Here is a 22,023-nt window from a genome sequence, read left to right on the forward strand (position 1 = left end):
TATACTCTACCTACAATATTTTAATATTAAAGAAAGACGAGAGTGGTTTACCAATTAAAAGTCAATCTGTCAGTGGTTAGAGATAAAATCTTGTTCCGTATATCCTTGAAAATATCACAATTTCGAATCGAAATTTTTCCTGTAGACACTTCTTACCCGCCGATTATGACGATGCAGCAAGTGGCGCCAACTAACGGAAATGGCGCGCACTGCGACATAAAGAATCACCTTCGATTCGAGTATATAGGTTGCGCTACGAACAACCGTCTAGTGACAAAAACAAAGTAACTAGAGTAAAGAAAGCATGCGAGAGGGGAACAGAGCGGTGTAACAGAGGCACGACCCCAGGCAAAGGGAACACATCGAGCGTATCCCTGTTCGTATGTCCGTCTTTGAAGCATAGGTACGCCATGTTCTCGGTCGTTGTATCAAGAGAGAAACAACGTCGTAGTGGAAGGGAGAGATAGTGAACAGAAGGCAGTAGAAGAGTAAGAGAGAACACGAACAGAAGGTAGAGAGGAAAGGAAACAGATAGACGGATGACAGAAATGCATAGCCGTGCTAGCAGCAGCGAGAACAGCAGCAGCGCATAGAGGAGAGATCGCGTCGTCCACGCGTAATTCGGGGCGTGTGCTAGGTTGGTCGGTTTCCCTGGTGGCTGCGAATCAAAGATGTGCCGGTGGCAGTGCGGAATACGCGTCATCGTCCCGTGACGACAACGTTACAGAGGTGCGAGACTGCGAGCACGGTGTAGGCAGGTCGCGGCCATTTTTACCACACGATGCGGCAACCGTGCGTGCCCGTTCGATCCGCCATTCCAAACAATCGGTGTACTTCGTGCCCTCTCAGGGTGCCTCTAGCCACGACGACTGGTCGAGGCATCGTCGAGCAACGATAATACGTGCCAGTTTATCCTCGAAAGGAGCTGGAGGAATTTGTTGGGACGAGCACGACGGGACAGCTCGGGAAAGCCGGCAGTGCTGGTGGTGGACGTCGACGAGGACGACGTGGAGGAAGAGGAGAAAGAAAAGAAGAACAACGATGATAACGAACACGACGATGGCAATGACGACGACGACGATGACGATAGTGATGATGGCGAAAAAGAAACTCGAACAGCCGATCGGTCGGAATACGAATGGAGCTGTTCGAGCGTGCCTGTGATTCGTGATAATCCCGCAGTGTGTTCGCCGATGATAGTGCCGTTTGTGCCAGTGTCTCCGTTTCTCTCCGTGCGTCGCTCTCCGTCAGTCCGCCCTGCGTGCGTGTTTCGCGTGCCTCCTCGCCACGCACCGGACTCTCTCCTCTTCCTCGCCAGCGCGATCGATGTGACACCGTGTGACCGTTCGAACGTCTTTTCCCGACGAGAATTCGCGCTGATTGCCATAGAACGCTGATACCTGGAACACGCCAACACGGTGAATCAAAACGGTGTTAGATGCGCGGTGTCAGGACGGTAAACGTCCCGTGAGAGTGTGTTTCGAAGGCAGTGCGTGTGCTCTCTTACTCACGCTCCTTCCACCTTTCTCTTACCCCGCCATCTGTCTCTTTTATTCGCTTATTCTCTGTTTTTCCTGTTTCCCCGTCTCTCTGCCTCTCTGTCACGCTGAACAAGCATCAAAGACGACCCGTAGGAATGCTCGACGATACCGCGATACGACGCTGCTCGTCATCCTTCTCCTCCTCGTCGTGCTCGTTCCTCCTGGATTCGTTTACTTCTTCGGCTTCCTCGAAGCTGAAGCGCTGAAAGCCACCTCCTCGATCGTGAGGTGACGAGTACCTCGTAGTAGGGCGCGACGACGGCCCTCGGCAAGGGAACACCGCGTCTCCCTCGACATGGAGATCGAGGCGAAACAACGGAACCAGAGGAATCGGAGACGAGAGCGAGCCCAGCGTATGTTGGCGCAGAGGGAGAGCCTGGCCACCGCGAAGCAGCAGCAACAGCAACAGCAACAACAGCAGCAACAGTCGAGGCAACGGCCAAACGACGAGGAGGACAGCCACAGCGGCGAGGACGAGGACCCCGCCGCCGGTCTTGGCCTCGGACTCGCCAGGACCGGTCATCCTCGTGACAGCCATTCGCGACCGCCCAGGCCACCGCGACCCCCGAGGCCTCGCAAGAAGTCTTCCCTCGCGGCTGCCAACCAGAAGGAGCCTCCCTTCGAGGAGGACATTATCGACGGCTTTGCCATACTCGCCTTCCGCACCTACGAGGAACTTGAGGTAATACCGATATTTCTTTCGCTTGCTTTTCTTTCTCTAACTGGATCTCCTTTATTTTTTCAATTTGATCTTTTGCAGTAAAACCTCGCTTATCCTCTTACCTGTCACTGTCTACCTACTCTCCCTCCGCAGAAGACTTTCCTGATTCACTTAGGCGGCGTTGCATCTGTTGACGGATCATGCTTGTGTTACTACCATACATATGCGCGTGCATCAGCGTAGACCTACTACACGATTCTCCTTTCCCGTGGACTACCGTCTTTTTTCACCCTTCGCTCCTGCCGACCATGTTTTCGTATACAGGCTGTTTCGTTAAACTGAAAATGGTGGAATATCTCCTGAGCAATTCTAGTTATTAAGAACATGTTCCTACAAAAGTTGTACGATGTAGAGGAAGACGTCGTGTGATATAAATAATTTTTATGTGGGTGCAGTGGAGACAAATTCAAGGTCACGTTAATTTTTCTAAATGGATCCACACTTTTTGCGAGAATCGAATTATTTATATCACATAATGTTCCCTTTAATATCGTGCACCTTTTGTAAAAATATTTTTTTAACAATTTTAATACTTTGTGAAATATTCTACGTAATTCATTAACATTTGGCATAGGCCTTTAACAGCTCTTGTATTGCATACAGATATTAATAATAATGATATTAATGTAACTACGTATTACCTATTACACTGACAATTGGACATTACGGTTTCCGTTTGTCTTAGGATTTCCTACTTTCAGGTAATTGCAGGATTATTTTTGTTTACACACGAGCAATCGTTTAAGCCGTGTCCCCTCTACCTCTAACTTTATCCTTACTCTTCCAAACGGCCGCTAGAGCAATTTGTAGTTTGTTCGTTTGCGCCTTTTTACTCGGTTTTATATAGCTTCCATTCACCCGCGACCCACCTCGGCCAACAACTGTTCTTTTCACCGTGCCATCGTTGTCCCTTGTGTGTATGTTGTTGAGGATCGCGTTTTAAAACCGTAAGCTGTTCGACCTGCAACGAATATTTTTTGGTAATTACGCGTGAAAATTTTCCCGCCCCGTATATCTTATTTTTGTACAGACAGTATTCTGCAACAAATGTGAAACCTAACATAACCTAATAAAAGCTTAATATTTCTTTTAGCGAAGAATGCTCAAAGTACTTAACTGCCATACGTATTCAGACCATGATATTCTTATTTAATTTCTTTGAATTATTAGAGTACATTAATTTTGTGATGTTGATTACTAGCAGCTTTCAACGTGTTAAGAAACAAATGGGTTTTTCAAAATTATATTATCCTTGCACGAGATACGTACATAGTCGTTCGTTCAGCTAGTTAGAAATATTGCTCGAAAAGAGTAATAAAAACCAATTAGGTTAAATTGCCTGCTGGTGCAATTAAACGGTTCAGCGTTTTAACTTTGCAACGTTGATTCGACAAGATTAATTTACGAACATTTTAACTACAGGTTGCATTACTTGCTTGCTGTTGCAAACAAAAAATCATTGTGCGCGGACCGTGTACGTGAATTGAATTGCTTTTCGAGCAGATTTTAATAACAAATTTTATCCGACACTAACGCGTAGTACATTGAACAATCTCGAATGAAGTAATTGAATATTGAAACTAGTTTGCATATTTAGGGAATAAGTCGTTTAAACGCTCAAACTAATGATAACGTAAAACATTCGCATGTTCGTGGCATTCTTTTTTTTGTTTCTTGGTATCAACATAAATTTGCATCATAACGATACGAGACCTTGCGAATGTAATACGAGACTTAGTGTTGCGGTTTCATGCGCGATGTTGCGAGTCGCCTAACTCCTCCTTTTTTCTTCCTACGTTTTTCCATGTAGCTCCAAATAATTAGGGGATCATATTTCTAAATGTTTCGAGAGTGGATTGAACGTGTCCTGCGAAACGGCTCAAATTACTTTTTCAATTACTTTATAGATAACTTGTTGAACAAGGTCCTTAAATCATAATAAAATGCTCACAGTATTTTTTTTCTCCTTTGGATTTTCTGAGAACTTCTTGATCTTACCAGAGTATACTTGTAGTTAAACTTTCTACAGATTCCATTATTTACTCTGTCAACCCCACAATAATCTCATGGTATCAATTCTCCACTGGGATTTATCTCTGAAAAGAAAAATAAGATTTTCAACAAATTTCCTGTTGCAAATCTTATCGTACGACATAGATACAGGTAGATAAGCAAAAATTTAAGCCTTGAAGCACTCCAAACAATTAATTGATAATGTTTAGGAAAATCGATCAATCATACTGCTTCGAATAACCATTAGATAAAAACGTTTACATTGAGAAGTATTTGAAATACCAAACTACACTATGTTACATTTTCTTTGTACCCTTTTAGTGTCTTAATTGAACAACAATTTAGCTGCTTTCAGTATTGTAAACACAAGATTTCTGTGTGTAGTTTCTTAATTATAACATACATAAAAAACTCATTTCCTCCTAGTACCTAATAAAACACAACCTTCAAAATATTATATAGCATCTCCTTCCGCTTTGAAATGTTAAGTCAAGGAATATACATGTTTACCAGCTAATGTATCCATACGAGATTAGTAGGTTGTATGACTGATATGCACATTTGTTAGCATTTGAATTGATGTACTTCTATTTACATATACTTTTAGTACGTTTTGATGCGAGGTTACACAACGCGTGCCAAGTGGATACATTGATTAAAGGAGTATTAAGCTAAGAAAACTCAGTGTGTACGATTTTACTTCAATGTCACGAGCGAAAGCAGTATGATCATGTCTAGTGATTTCGTAGGTCGTTTTTAATTACTCTGTAAACCTTATCGACGTAAACGTAAATTTAATATCTTGGAGCTTGAAGGGGAAGGTGCGACCACAGTGTTGTAGATTGCGTCTGCGAAGCAACGAAAACTGTTTCTCGGTACAAGCACCTTTTATCATGATTTATCGCGGACGCAACCACTAATCGTTATTTTTACCGTAGACCGCGATACCATATACCGACTGACACGCTCCTTGTCTTCGTTAACGAGCTATAATTTTCGTTGATAGATAAAGGCAACCTAGCTTCTGTTCGAGATTTTGCACTGGTGCACATATTTTCTTAACCTGAAAGATTTGGAAACTTGTTAAAATAAAATTGGCAGTTAATTTCGTGAACTTTATGGTGAAAGAAACGTTACTTATGATTAGATAGTGGTCGTACCACTAAGCAATATTCATTACCTTGATTTCAACTGTATTACTTTGATTTCATTAACCGAAGATTCATCTGTTGCTTTAGATATTCAAATTTCACTTTTCTGAAATAGACAAATTTGTAATATTAATTACTCCATTATTCTCTATTATTATATTTACTCTATACACTATTATAAACTAATACAAATTAACCAAGTAATCTTCCCAACAGATCAGTCTGATCAACTACAAATTACCTAGTTATCTATGTTAGCAATTAAAGTGTTAATAGACTGATTAATTCATAAATACATTAAACAACATGCTTTCAATGCAGGAGTTGCATAAATCTCATCCGAGGCATTCCAATGGTAACAAAAAAAAGGGAAAGACATTTGAGACATACTTGTTGTTTACTTGTTCATTCGGTGCATTATCGAGGCACAAAGTGCATTGTTATTGTCACGGAGAAAGTAGCCACGACGTAAACCGCTTAAACCGGTCCCTCTTGTTCCTGAACGGGTTCGCGATCCGACCTGAGCTTCTGGACGGTGCACAACAGCTGTAAAGGCTGGTGGCGAACGCTTTAGCAGGAAATGCCAGATCTTCGCTTATCAATCCAGTCGGCTGAAATGCAATATTCTTCCTGCTTGAATTCTTCATTTGGAGTTCGTTGTTCTTGTCGGACATCTGGAATGATTGGTTTATAAATTCACTTGTTGGATATATTTTTAACCTTATATTATTAAGTATTGTATTATTAACTAGTATATTATTAATTATTATATTATTAACTACTATATATATTATTAAGCTGCACTATTACCTGCAGGTTGCTCTAAATGTTACAATGGTTGCATCTCACTCAGAAAAGTAAAATAATTTCTTCCATCAAGATTTGAGGCTTTTATCAATTATTAATTATTATATTATTAACTACTATATATATTATTAAGCTGCACTGTTACCTGCAGGTTGCTCTAAATGTTACAATGATTACATCTCACTCAGAAAAGTAAAATAATTTCTTCCATCAAGATTTGAGGCTTTTATCAATTATTAATTATTATATTATTAACTACTATATATATTATTAAGCTGCACTATTACCTGCAGATTGCTCTAAATGTTACAATGATTGCATCTCATTCAGAAAAGTAAAATAATTTCTCCCATCAAGATTTAAGCCTTTTATCTGAAAGACAAAAATTAAGTACAGCAATCATAACATTATACATTAAATTTGTTTAAGAAATAAAAAGTATCAAATCTGACGGATAATTAATCCAGTCAACATGAAATTACTTGGCATAAATTATAAAGCAGTTCCGCCTATTAAAATCAATATAAAGTTCTCATGCCGTACAAGTCATCGTTGCATTATTAAAATTAATATCTTTGATGCTAACGATACTCAACCTAAAGGGTTAATTATAAAACTTGGAGCGAAGGAAAAAGAATCTTTTTGCTCAGCGAGCACTTCTCACCCTGTGATACAATGTCTCGCAATCTCTCGCTAATTAAATGTGAGAAATCGTTAGCTGGCTGTAAGTGAATTATCAACCAGTGTTCACACTTGCTAGATGCCTTGTTATCTCTCCGAAGGAGCAAGAAGCGATTTGAAATATAAACGGCAACGATTCGGTGTCAAACAATTAGTGGAGAGACGACGATACGCATCTACCGGCACGATCGACTAATTATGAAAAGCCGTGGGAAGAAAAAGAGACCCTTTTTTTAATGTTCCTATTACGGACACCTCTGAAAGGGATGGCCATGTTTTAAAGACACGCTTCCTGTTCGCGATGATAAAATGCAAATTTCACTCGGTTACACTGCGTTACCCGATTTGGGAATCCTGTCGTCTAAGCGGTTCTGAAAGTGGAACAAATATGAGAAAATGCTTGAACTTAGTTTAACATTTTAGATTGCCTCGTCAGCTGTTTTAGGATCTTACCCATTATAAATAATTTTGCTGAATTGGAAGTATGACTGGTTCCCGTTTTAACGATGACCAGATAATTAACTCTTAATCTAAAACAGATTATTAGCGCTCGAATTTTAAAATTCAAGGATTTAGAGTTCTTTTATTTTTGCAGTGGATTTTTGAGTTTCTGAAATATCCTTTCACGGAAGAATGTCAGTGATTTCTTCCGAATTCTGCAGCAGGGAAATGCTTTCGTCTGGCAACGTTCGACCTCTCCCGGGTTGAGTGTCCTTATACCATAGGTTCTTTCTTATCCAATGCGTTCCTCAACTCCTGGTGTTCTCACATTCTTGGGGCTACACAGAGAAAGACGTCGGGTCAAGTGAGCGTTGACACGCGGCAAGAGATTATTATCGTGTACGTAACACCGTACTCCGCAATACTTAATTATCTTGTCCAGCATCGTGAACGTTTAATTTATCTCTTCAGAAAAAAGATGTTGATTCTCCTGTATGAGTAATTAGCGACATTCAATGGTACGCATTACCCCCGAGCGTATAAATGAAAAATGATCCTCGAACCACCAACCACTAGCTTCTGAAACAAGTGAGTCTAATTTGAATGATCACTGGCTACTTGATTGAAACATTGTAATAGCATGTGTTTTCACAATTTGTTCGGACTAAAATTGTTCACAATTTTTAAAGATGGCTATTATAGATATCTCAAACATGATATGATTACATAAATATTTGCAGTTAGACATGTTTAGAAATTGTTAAGAAGGAAGACTGTCATGCTTGTATTACTTGTATCAAGATAATTATATGTTGTATATCTATTTTTAATTGTAAACTATTTTCAATTGTAAACTATTCTCTCTATTTTAATATAAATATTTTTAATTGTAATCTGTTTTAAAACTGTATACATATATTCTTTAATTATTTCTAAATATTTTCTTGGAACATCAAATCCATCTTATGATACAATAATTATTAAATATTTCCTCAATTGTAATATAACTATTTTTAATAGTAATCTGTTTTAAAACTGTATATATATTTTTCAATTATTTCTATTTTCTTGGGTCATCAAATTCTTATGATACAACAATTATTGGATATTTTCTTAATTGTAATATAACTATTTTTAATAGTAATCTGTTTTAAAATTGTATATCTACCTTCCAATTATTTCTAAACATTTTTTAGAACGTCACCTTATGATACAATAATTATTGGAACCCTGGTAATCATTTTGAACTATATCAACCACAGGAAAGCGACCGCAAAACAATCGGGTCACTCTGTGCCTACTCTACCAATTAAACATCACCTAACCGGTCACACGCGTGAAACAAAAGAAGAATTAACGCGCGTACGCTTCATTAATTCACCCGTTGTAAATTCACTTAGTCGTTCATGAACGAGATGCATGCGATGAATGGAATCTGAAAATACACGACGCTCTTAATAGGACGTTTATTTATAATTGATTCGGCTAAAAACAAGTCTGTTACTACATCACGAATATCTCAGACTGCTGAAAATATTATGACGTTGTTACATGGCACTTAGGAAAGAAGCTAAGATACTTAAGAAGCTACTAGCTTTAAAGGGAGATTAAATTCCCAAGGTTCCAAATTTTAAACTAGAAAATATTTCTGTCACCAATGTCTTCTAGCTTCAAGGTGTACATCGCCATTTATTTTAACACGTTGACTGCCACTTAAGTTGCTAAACTGATCTAACATATTATTAAAAATTTGTTCACTTATAATTCTTGCATTAATTACATAGATCTATGAAAAAGAAATATAATAAGATATCATGAGAATATTAAAAATCTATTAAAAATTAAAACTACTTAATGCAATTTTCAATTGTTTGTGGCAGTCAATGTGTTAACGCGCTAAATGTTCTATCAACGTAAGCCTTGTGCTCAGATAAAGTACATAGAAGTTCATATAGTAACATATCCACTCGAAACGTCTCTCCAGCTTGTGACGTCGATCGAATTTGTCGTTACACGTCACATTGTACGACGAACATTAATTACGTTAGGGTAAACTCGTCCTGTTCAGAATCAACCGACCGTATCCCACATATTGCGATATCCGACCGGACTGATTAGCGGGCCACTCTCTATCGGCTCTCCCTCCTCCTGTCTCATCCCCTTCATACGCTCCACCCCTCGACCTACCCTCGTTTTTCCCACGTCGTTGAAATCGTTGAAATCGTTGCCACTCGATAATTAACAGCCACTTATGGATTTAGAGTGAGGTCAGTGTCACCATATGATTACGTAAGAATACGTGTTTTCGCACGACAGACACAATTGCTGTGAGGGTATTCGGTTACAATGGAACAAGTTCATCGTTCACTGCTTGCTTCACAAGATGCACCTACAAAAGATTTTACTCTGTAGTATACTTAAGACATTACTTCTATTATTATAATATTATTCTTCTATTTAGTCTGTTTGTGTTAGGGTCTATTAATAATTACCTTTCTGATATATTTTTCACAAACTACATGTTTGCAAAACAATTCTGTATCAGTCTTGAATGAGGAATATCTTGTTTCTCAACAAGAAATTTGGATTATTTGACAACGTAAGATAAGTGTTACCGAATTAAACATTGATTACTCTTGTCTTGATTAATCGTTGATTCTGGAGATAGGGAAACATTGGTTCCGTGAATTAAATTCTTCACGTTACGCCGTACATTTGACGTACTGTATAAAGTATATTTCTGACCCTGTTTCAAGCGATGGCCACTTTTGAACTGTAATAATCGTAAACCGGTGTAACTTGTTACAATCATTTGCAAATAATGCTTGATACGCGTGACCGTAATGTCACACGAGCATCACTCCTAGTGCAGCATGACTCACTCGCACATTGTTGCACACAATGGAAATGACTGAAACATGAAAATGGATTTTAATGGAACATGTGTTTATCTGATGCTCGAAGATAGCTGACATTAGTACCATTAACACGTAGCAGTGACTAACAAAAATCCATCCATATTATTAATTTTATAATTTACAAATTACCTAAATTAAATTATTCTGACTATGATGATTACAAAAATATTAGAATATCAGTTGTTTCATAGTTGTAAATTTTGAAAGTGGTATCAGTGTCCGCATCGGTGCGTTCTTTGGCGGGCACTTGATCTGCCCTGCATTGACCAAGAGAACTCTCGGTGTCGTTAGCCGTACCGAGGGTGAGGTCAGCAACGCCGCGCCACTCAATAAATCAGCTCGGTCGCCGGTGCCAACGGAGTTGCCTGAAATCTGCCACGTGATCCGTCAACAGAGAGTTGAACCAGTAATGCGCGCCTACCTTCACTCGGATATATTCACCGTCGCTGAAAATCGACCAGAGAGAGTTCCGAGATGGTCGCGCTAGACATATCACCATCTAGCAAAACTGACTCGCGACCCATTTTTCTGTCCCGTTTCCTCTCCTTCTCCTCTCTTGCTTTTTTTCCACGCTCACGATTTTTCTCGCGTTTATACCTGCAACAGGGGAACCGTCGTTACCTTGACACTAGCTGGAACAATTGTTTCCACGTGTTCAAGCGTGGACGACCGCAAGAGATTTATCCACTTTTTGTTGCTTTTTCTCTGGCGATCTTTATCTCTCGTGATTTATGTTCCTACTCTAATCGAATCAACATTACGTAAAATTCTAGCTTTTTGTCTGTTATTTTCTTCACTCGAATTTAGTGCATTCATACTTTACTGTGGGTCAAAATGTGTTCATAATATGTCCACCAAAATGTGTACATAAAAAGCTACATATATATTAAAAGAAAACAGCGTCTTTTTGCAAGTGTTAACCCTCTGCACTCGAAGGTAATTTGTTTACAAACAGCAACTTTAAAACTTAAAACTAGTTAAAAAGTTAAATGAATTTTCTTGAGGTTATTTCTTTACTAATGATTTCCACTATTGTTTGTTTCACTATGTTTATCACACGTGTCATGTTATAGAATCTTATTTAAAATTATTGCATTAAATATAATGAGTCACCTCTCGAGCGCAAAGGGTTAGCATAAAAAAATTTCTTATAAAGATGAAAAGTGATGGACACGGAAATGCAAGACAACGAATTTGTTGGACCTCTGCTTGGATTTTACATTGCTCGATTTACGCTAATTAATGAAACACTCGAAGGCAATATGTAATTCGTTCGATTACCGACGAATACATAATTCTATCGCGCACTGAATTACAGGATACATTGGTATCCTATATCAGCAGTCACGTAACGAGGCGGAATATTTTAATAATAAACGGAGGAAAATACTCGTCCTCGTATCGCGTGTCTGTGCTTTTCGGTATATATTTAAAACCCCAATAACGAGACCTGGGTGAACGATAATGCTCTTAATTAAATAAAACGCTGCTCAATGCAGCGTAAAGATTTGCATTCTAATTTTTTTATCTCGTTCCATCGGATTGGTTTATTTTCAGTCACGTAACAGATAGATTAATTTCGACACGTTTCCAATTACTTGTTAACTCGTGCAAAATTTACTGCTTGCCACATCTAGAACATAAAAACACGTATCAGTGCACTTATTATAATTACCGCTTCTTTTGCTTTATAAAAAGAAATTGCGTTTCATGCAAATTTCATTAAAATTCTTGAGAAGAAATACAAAATTAATGTTGCAACAAATGCACTATCCATTACTGCATTCGAAAACGACAAAAGATGTATTGATGATGAACGAAACAGTCGTGCACCTGCACGGTGAGCTGACCCAGTTTTATTTCTTTTAATTTAACACGGAAAAGACACTCTTTCAGACTAATAGCCTTTATGAATTTTACCAGTTTGAAATTAAATTATTAACGAGATCAGTCTGTAAAGATAAGCTTAATATAGAATAAAATATATTTGCATTCTTTGAAAATATTAACTTACTTTATTTTTCTGATCTAAACTGTATCTAATTATTTTCACGCGGAAGTGATCGTGACCGACATTATCCATAATAATCGTACAACGGAGATAATGGCGGCACTTATTCTCAAATCATCTAAATTACGCGTACTTGGCATACTCGGGTGCAACGGTGGCTTCCTTGGTTACAGAGACTCCCACTAGAAAAACAGACATACAAATTTCAATATTATTCAATCTTCCATTTTTCATATTAATAAAATTCCAACTTTCGAATTTCTAAATTTGAAAATTTACTGGGCGCCATTTTTCCTAAGAAAGGAATGCATTTCCCTCCACCTATTGTAGAATAAACGTGTCTCCCCGCTAGGAATATTGTAAATCGATGAAAAAAGCAAGCTTTGATGTAGCAGCCAATGGTTTCTTTATCGTTGTATTTACATCGCTAAATCTTTATGTTTTTTCTTGCAACACCGCCCTCTTCCTTTAGCCTACCTCTCCCTCTAACATGTTTTCGTAGAACTAAACTTTATTGGCCAGTTGGACCAACTAGACAAAACACGAACGCTGACACTTAAATGTTGATTGCATTTTCTTTTTCTTTTTCGTCGCCACATTCCATTCGAAGTTTGCGTCACTTAATGGCGTTAAAATACATCATCTCCGATAAGAATCTCTCCTGCCAAGAGTTAGTCATGTTCTCGCCCGTTGATTAACATCTTTACATTCACGAACGTCTGTTTTATAAACACCTAAAATGTAATGGGAAACTGTTACTAGAAAGAGAGACAAGCAATGGAAATTGATTACACTTTAATCAATTTTATTGCGCAACTTGCTTTTACTTCTTCCAATATATTTTCTTAGTTAATTCGATATTACACGAAAGGTTTTACGCAGTGAAAGTTTTGAAATACCACAAGCTACTTCTTTCGCTTGAAGTAACCAGCAAATGAAACGCGAAGACAGTACCTTCGAATATAAACAATGCTGCCGTGATATATGTTTACTTTCGAATAATTTTTGGACCATGGCCAGCGTCGTTTCACGCTCAGCACGTCAATTTGGTACTGGCAAGCAGCCGGAATTTTCGTCAAACAGATCTCCAAATGACTGTTATTATCCGCCTGTTATTAACGAGAATGAAGAATACTTAATCTTGGCGCTAATATTTGTCAAACAAGAAACGTGGCTGTCAAACTCAATGGGGGAGTTTTGACGCTTCTGATTGGTGGGAAGCCATTGCGCGCGAAAATGTTCGATTTCAAATACTCCATGAATGTTTGCCTTCATGGCATAAAATGACTGAAATAATTTATATGATTGTGTCAATCTACTACTTGTTCGAACCGTGTACATATTAAGTACCGATATCAGGTTATGTTTGAAGTTTAAACAAAAATAAATTGATGTTAATAGAATTACATGTTACGTTCGATATATCGGGGAGTATCGATATGATATTGATAATTTATCGATAATCAGTAGCAGTACAAATGGTGCATACGGCTCGCACATTAACGTCGCGACTGAGCATACACGAACTGTGAGTAGTAGCTGAATTAGAGTCTGATCGTGTCAACACCGAACGAATAGACGTGGCAACGTTGTACAGACGAGTTTAGTAGCCGGCTAGCCAAAGCACGGAGTAGCCGACCGGTGGAACGTCCGCACGTCTGGGGACGACCTTCCTTTACTCGTCCCGTGTCGAGGAACTTCACCTCCCGCACTGCCAAATACTTTTATCTTTTTTGAGTCGAAGATTTGCTTACTTACCATTAATTTATAACAAAAGTATTGTTACTTCGCTTGTACTCGCAATAAATTATTTCGATCGAACAGTCTTTTCAATATCGAAACATATATAAATATATCGATAACTTCCAAACGATTCGATAACAAAGTTCTCAATAAAAAGAATCGATACATATCGAAATTTTACTTGGTACCAATTATCGATATCGATTTTTCTTCGATCGATATGAAACTAATACTGTATGCAATAGAATCGATTCTTGCGTAGAACTAACAGATATCGATACTTTTTAACACTTCCTTTTTCGATATTATTTAATATGGGCAATGGTATCAGTTTCAACGCTAAATATATGTATGTGTATGGGCGCATATTGAGGTAATATAATTATGTACTACTTCCTGTATATGTATATTCTCAAGTCTCCGTTTATTCAATTAATTCGTCTAAGATACGGAGTGTATGTAATCCGACCGCGATACAAATCCTAGGGGGTTTCATTTCGCAGTTGGCACACGTGCGCAGGTGGAGTATGGCTAGGTGGTAGTTTTTTACACCGCGAGCTCTAGTGGCTTTTTCCCATCGTTTCTTTGGTAGCCAACCGTACAAAAGGAGAGGGGGGAAAAGAGAGAAGAAAAGAGAAGAACGTTAGTGGGTACATGGTTATCAGAAAAGGAAAGTAATACCCAGAGCCGAGAAAGAGAAGTCAGGGTTCGGGCTTCGTTCCTTCCAGCTGGCCTGGCACGGCAAAGGAGGCCTTGTCGCGCGGCTGCTCGTTCGGTCAATGTCTTCTCTTTCTTCCTCGCTCTTCCTCTCTACCTTCCTCGTCGTCCCCCTCTTCTCTTTTTAACCTCCCCACTTTCTACCTTCCCCTTCCTCCCTTCCTCTCTCGTTCCCTTCACCATTACCCCGCTCACTGCCTCTTTCATTCTCCCCACTATTCGTGCGCTGCATCGCGCACACGAGACACGGTGCTGCCTGTGAATCCTGCTGTCATCTTTTGCAAACGCCCGTGTCTGTCTTAATAGCTTGAATTTGAACGAGAATCGGTGTATCACGAACGTACATCCGTCTGGATAATCTTTCGCTCGAAATCACTGCAACCACGTTTATCGCGATAACGGTATTTAGATGCACACAGGGGAAACCGAGAGAGAAAAAAGAGGTGGGGGGAGGGCTGAGCGCCACCCGTTCAGAAATGTGCACTGACATCGCGGTTTAAAGCCACCGACGGAAAGGCGTTCTCGTACGACTTTTTCTACTGTGCGCGCACCACCGACAGAGTTTCACTCGCGCTTCTTACGTGAACCGACAATTCATCGGCGTTCATAGTGATAGAAAAGGAATTGCTCGATGTTTACGACCAGGCGGTATAAATTTGTGGGAAAATCGTGGAGTGTTTACCATACGCGTTCAGCGTAATCGTTCTTCTGGTTTACTCGAGTTTTATACGTGTTGAATGTGAGCTGAGCCAACCGATATCGCTGTAAATCCGATACGACGAATGATCACATCCCGCGATTTCAAAGGAATGAAATTTAATTATTTTAATTAATGCTCGTGGTGGTAACAACTGTACCAAGTTATCGTGTATAAAAATTATGTTACGTTTATTAGGATACCGTTTACAACAACATCTTTAGCTTCATGTAAATAACATTAATTCTCTAACAACATAATCTTACATCCTCAAATTCTTATATCCTCAAATCTTCCATTTTTCAACAATAGTACAACAAATTTATCCTTTTTATAAACATTTTAAAAATAGTATTTAACTTTTTTTATCATATTATATACAATAGTAATTTGAATTACTTTTTTATGATTTCAGAGTGCAATAAAGTTAGCTGGTAAAAATAATGTCAAGAAACTACACACGCTACTGTCAATAGTGGAAGAGAAACCAAAGGTGGATACAGGACAGAATAATAGACACAACGAGCATCACATCAAAAATCATTTCAAGCACAACCATTATACACACAGTTCCATACTGACACCTTCGACGCTTAACCAGGTAAATCTTAAACAATAAATGAACACATGATATATTATAGCAGAAAGAGGAAGTACATAAATATATTACATATGTTTTACAGGGCCTAGATGCAGGTACAAGCGACGATAGTGGTAGAGCATCTGAACAACTGCATGGCCCTGGTATACCTAGGGATTGCCAGGACGCAGACAGTTCCAGGGACCACCTCAGCGATGTAAGTAACATAGCAATTATATAATTGATATTATATGTACCGTTAAAAAGAAAGTTGAAACTCAAACATATTTCTATTGGTTTTACAGGCTAGCAGTCATTGCAGTTCGGGTAAAGGTTATATCGTAAGTATCATTGTTGTGAGAATAAAAATATTATTTATGAAAATTGAAGGCTGTTATAATAATTTTGTCATTTTATTTTTCTATTATAGTGTGATAGTGAAGGAGAAGACGATAAGGTAAGCAATCATACGATAAATACGCGGTAAAAAGTCAGCAATTCTTTGTTAAAAATAATTTGTTTTACAGGGCTCGGATGCTGAATCGATACTCTTTGAATCTTCTACCCCACCACCCCTTGCACGTAAATGTACGTAATGTTAAAATCGATAATATTCGTTTGTATTCTAAATGCATACATAAAATTAACGTCAATTTTTCAGACGAATTGCCATCATCTTCGCCACACGTTTTGCCTCCAGCAAACGGAGCCGGAGGTTCTCCTCCTGACACGGGTGGACAAATTTCAAATCCAGCAACGGATGCTCCGGCACCTATACCACCTCCCGTGCCCGCGTCTGCGCCAGTTCCAACAGCACCAAGTCCTCCCAGTCCTACATTACCCCCTCACATATCCCAACCACCTGTAAGTAAACGTAATTCTTCGGTTTCTTTCTTACATACGAAAATATACATTCAAACATATGTATTTTCAGATGACTAGTCCATTGGCAGCAAATCCACGTGCAATAGCTCCTCAACAGCGGCCAGCTTCCCCTGCTCTGCCACCTCCATCCCTTTCCCAACAGCCTCACACAACGATACCCGCGTTACATCCACCCAATGTACCACTTATTTCGTCGAGTCATACAACTAGTCCTGCGGTAGCAAGTTTAGGTGTTACCCCAGCAGCACCATCAAACGGAGCTACCACCACTAGCTACCCACCATCGATACCCATGGCTGCTTATCCACAAACTCAACCATCTTATCCTCCTCTTTATACGCCGTACACTGCTCTCAATCACAGTCCATACCTTCCACCTGCGGTTCCATCTCCCTCCCATTCTGCTTCTTCACGGGCAGAGGTGGTAAGTTACACGTTTTCGTAAGATCAAATTATATCAAATTTAGGAAGTATATTATTCATCTTTTAATTTGTATTCTCTGTTTTTAGAGAGGAAGTAGAGCTTCCCCGTGTACTAACATAAATAAACAGCCTGTAGGAAATAATACCACAAATCATAATACTCCGTTAAGTGCTGCCACTACGACATGCGTGTCTACGATAACTAACACAGTTACTACGGCAAATACTATTGCTCACAGAGACATGGTAGCCTGCAGTTTAACTGGAAGAAACAATAATTCCCCCCGTGGACATAGCCCGAATCGAGAAAGGGAGAGTTATAGGTATAATTTAAATTTATGTACCAGCATTTATTTATCACTATAGTGGTCTTATAGTGGTATTGCTTATTGCAGCAGTAACGTCAGTAGCTTAAGTCGAGGTAGCATAACGCCCGTAAGTGTGCCAAACACATCTTCGCCAGCCAATTCTAGTCTACCTGCTTATTCCAAGCCACAAGGATGGATTGGGTATGAATTAAATCGAAACCGAAAAATCTGTACATTTTAAATAAATTTTCTCTACAAAAATTTGTAATTTGCAGTAGCAGCACAACGTCACAATTGTCTCCAGCAACAGCAACATCAGTACCAAGGCCGACACCTCCACCAGTTCCACTTGGAATGCATACATTTCCTCCACCAATGTTTGCCGCACCGTTACCACCTCCCGTCTCCAGTTCCAGTCCACATACATCACTGCCTTCGTTACCACCGCCAACGACCAATCCCAATCCATTCTCTGCCGAATCACTTTTTCAAACAAGTAAGTTTATAAACTATGCTTCAATTGTGTTAACTCAAATAGTAAAAGTAAAACCTTCGTTCGAAACGAATGGGATGCTAACCGAAACAAGGGGTGCCTCATGTCGCAGGTCAGGCAGACCTGTTAAGGCGAGAGCTTGACAATAGATTTTTGGCAACTCAAGACAGAAACGTTGGAGTCGGAGTCGGCAATTTAGGTCCACCTCCTTACCTTAGGACAGAAATGCATCATCATCAACATCAGCACACTCATGTACATCAACACACCACACCTCTACTTCCACCTGCAGCTGCAACAACGTTATTTCCACCGCCTATAGTAAGTGAGCAGTCTTGTATGCATTATGTATATATCATAACAGTATATTCACAATTACTTTTTTAGTTTAAGGATATCCCAAAATTAGGAGGTGTTGAGTCTCCATTTTTTCGTGGGAATTTAAATCTTTCTAGTTATTCCGGTTTTAATACCGGTCTTTTACATCCTGGAATTGGACCACCTTCGACTCCTTTCGTACCGCCTAATCACTTAACATCATTTGCACCAAAGGTGAAATAGTTGACTGATGTAACAAATATGTGAACCCATAGCATTTGTTATAATTTATGTTTTGAATTATAGAAAAGTGGAAAATGGAATGCAATGCACGTGCGCATTGCTTGGGAAATTTATCATCATCAACAGAAACAACAGGCAGAAGCTAAAGCAGGAAGCGTTGTTAATACTAAAACGGAGTTACTGAGACCACCGGGTCATCTTTATCCAGGAGGACCAGGAGGTGGTCTTGGAATAGGTGCACCACCAATGGCCCCTCCATTTCCTACTAATATACCACCAGCTCATCCTGCACCACCACCACCTCATCCTGTTGGTTGCTTATCTACACCAGCCTCGCATTTAGGTAATCTTGCAGTAACTATATAAGTACAAAATATCAGGTGAAGAGTCTAATCATATTTTGTAATTAATCCAGGGACAGGAATGTCACCATTTGGAAGATATCCATCAACGTTTGGCGGACCAAATCCTAATTTCCCTGGCCTTTCTACTTTTCCTCCATCAAGGGAAATGCCACCACTGGGTGGGCTGGGTTCTGTACACGATCCATGGAGAGGGTACGTTGTTAACGATCGTGTCACAAATTTCCAAAGTTGAAAGATTATCACGAGTTCTCGTTTTAAAACGTTTAGATTACAACGAGCATCAACTGGCTTTCCACCAACAACGGTATCGTGGAGTCTAAAACCGGAACCACCTGCGATCGACAGACGAGCCGAGCTTGAAGAACGAGAACGTGAACGTGAGCGCGAACGCGAGCGTGAACGGGAACGGGAACGAGAGCGGGAAAGAGAACGTGAGCGTGAACGGGAACGAGAGCGTGAGCGTATCAGACGCGAGAAGGAAAGGGAGCGGGAAGAACAACGAGAAAGGGAAAGACGGGAACGCGAAAAGGAAGAGAAAAGGAAACAGCAAGAGGCTGCTGAAAGGGAGAGAGAAAGAAGGGATAAAGAACGCCGCGAAATGGAAAGACGGGAAATGGAACGCGAAAGGTTGCTTCATCAAAATCGGCAACATGTAGTGGTAGGTCGAGAACGGTCGCCTTTGAGGAATGGATCAGCTCCTATGGATGCTGGTGAGGTACGAGTTAAAGAAGAGCCACGAAGCAAAGACGATGAAGTGGTGATGCTTCCACGGCCACCGGGTCCCGGTCCTGGAGCGGCGTCCGCGACAGGACCTGGTCCAAGTCCACTGCCTGACACGAGATATCATCATCCTCATCCTCATTCATACCTTGCAAGGCATCCGCATACTATGCCTGCGCCGCATTCCATGCCACGAAGTATGCTACCTGGATTAGGTGCTCATCCGATGCAACATTTTCCACTCCCGTCTGCGCCTACCGGTCAACCAGGCGGTCCTTGGCCTGGAGATCCTTTCAGAGATTATCGTTACGACCCCTTACAACAATTACGTTATAATCCACTGATGGCTGCCGCCGCGTTTCGAGCAGAAGAAGAAGAAAGAGCTAAACTATATGCCGGATACCCACCACCACCACCTGTAAATTCTTTAAGAAGCAAGGATCCAAGTCCTGGTCCATTGAGCAATTTACACATGCATCATAGAGCAGGGCCTGGACCTGGAGTACCAACACGACAGTTAGAGCCTGCTTTGATGCACGCGGATATACACAAAAAGGAGGATGCATCCCAATCCCGATGATATATCCTCCCCACGTCCTCAGCTTCTACAAGTGAACGCGCTAAAGGGCCAGCATTCTGAGCATTTACGTAAAGTTTTCAGGCCCCGGTGCTAATATTTTGCTAATGGAGAAGAGGCGTTATTTAAAAAAAGTTGTACATAAATTATATAATATTTATAGTTATCAAAAGAGAGTGCGAGAAAAAGATGAACAGTGTAGAACATTTAAAAAACGCACCCGTAAAGAAGATCGTTAACGAAAATGCCTTCGCGATCGATTAAGGTTCCGTCTATCACGTGACAAAACTTAAAGGCGGTTCCTTAATATAAACTACCAAGGCATACAATTAAAATGATGCAGTCATAAATAAAAAAGATAATGACGATGTTATTGTGATTCTCTGCGAGTTTCGGGGATTTGACTGTTCATAGCGATCTAAACTTTAATCATTACGGTAACTATGCGTACAGTTAAAACAAAAAAGTATCGTGTGTAATATTATAGATATTGTAGAATGCGAGACGATGCTACGTAAAGAAAGAAATCCAAGTTAAGAGAAAAGTTAAGCGGATCTCTACCATTACTCAAAAAAAATTATTTAATTATTTATTTATTGCGACGTATAAACGAATCTCTACTACCGACGTACGGATATGATCGTAAACAAAAAAAGTTGCCCTAATTTAATCGATATAACTTAACAAAAAAAAAAGGTTATGAAATATTCTTTTCTTATAGAGATTATTCATTTGTACCGTAGAAGTAATAGTGAAAAAATTAACAGGGCAAAAGAACAGATATCTTTGGCTTTTGGCAGCACAAGCTTGCTTTTTTCTTTATTTACGTGGAAATTAGAATTGCACTCTGGTGCTTTCCTGTGATATAAAAGTAAGATCATTCAGAAGCGTTGCGATTGTTTTTTGTCATAATTTGTAAAATAAAAAGAAGGAAACGGAAGGACATATGCAATGTATGTGACTCAAATTGTTTTTCAACAAAAAAGGTATCGCTGCATTTTTGCATTGAAAAAAATTTGTATTTGACAAGGAACATGGAATTTATGAGTAAACAAATACAAAAGCAGTTTGTCCGTGCCAAAGTGCTTTAATCAAAAAACATTTAACGCTATGTAGAAAAATTGCAACTTCTGATTTTGTACCTAACAAAAATTGAGAAAGAAATATGGTTTTGTACCCTTGTTTCATCGTCCTCTCAATTATTAGCCATATACGTCGTTATGTTACCAGAGAGATAATTCGAGGTCTCTCTCAAGAAACAGACAAAAATAAAATAATTCGTGCCATGGACCAGGCTAGATTCAAAACAAACCCTGGTGCCTCTGAAAATACTTACTTTCGTGAAGTTAATCGGACTCTTTAAACTGTTTCGTTCACACTGTGAAGTCATCGTAAAAAATGTATATTATTATATATTTAACGACCATACTGCAATTTAAAAATTGTAGATATTTTTCATCGATACAAAGTTGCAATGTGATGCAATGATTCTGTTCTTGTAGATATCGCGAAGTATAAAAGAGGATTTTGTGTGAATAGGTTTTTTCTAAAATTGATTCTTTGTAAAAGGGTCTAATAATCATAGTTTCTATCAAACTTGTCGTTTCTAGTACTTTCACCAAGCCTAAACATCTTGTGTAGTTCATAAAGACCTCAGAAAAAAAGATACG

The 22,023-nt window shown here is 39.4% G+C and overlaps 1 protein-coding gene across 2 annotated transcripts; it reads left to right on the top strand.

Moving 5' to 3' along the window:
* The first annotated feature begins 368 nt into the window (after window positions 1-368).
* On the top strand, window positions 369-21,949 carry tay (tay bridge kinase). Of its 2 annotated transcripts, none has more exons than XM_076537477.1 (16): window positions 369-2,223; window positions 15,857-16,042; window positions 16,125-16,238; window positions 16,327-16,362; window positions 16,452-16,478; window positions 16,549-16,609; window positions 16,683-16,885; window positions 16,956-17,330; window positions 17,417-17,652; window positions 17,728-17,838; window positions 17,913-18,133; window positions 18,243-18,451; window positions 18,518-18,682; window positions 18,755-19,034; window positions 19,107-19,248; window positions 19,324-21,949. In XM_076537477.1, exons 1-16 carry the CDS (start codon window positions 1,837-1,839, stop codon window positions 20,354-20,356), a joined length of 3,786 nt encoding a protein of 1,261 aa, XP_076393592.1. In that variant the 5' UTR covers window positions 369-1,836; the 3' UTR covers window positions 20,357-21,949. The 2 variants fall into 2 exon arrangements, with proteins under 2 accessions (XP_076393592.1, XP_076393591.1); XM_076537476.1 differs by having other exon boundaries at window positions 371-2,223; window positions 17,725-17,838; window positions 18,225-18,451.
* The last annotated feature ends 74 nt before the right edge of the window (window positions 21,950-22,023 follow it).

Source organism: Megachile rotundata, chromosome 11 (genome assembly GCF_050947335.1).
Source record: "Megachile rotundata isolate GNS110a chromosome 11, iyMegRotu1, whole genome shotgun sequence".
NCBI classification, from domain to species: domain Eukaryota; kingdom Metazoa; phylum Arthropoda; class Insecta; order Hymenoptera; family Megachilidae; genus Megachile; species Megachile rotundata.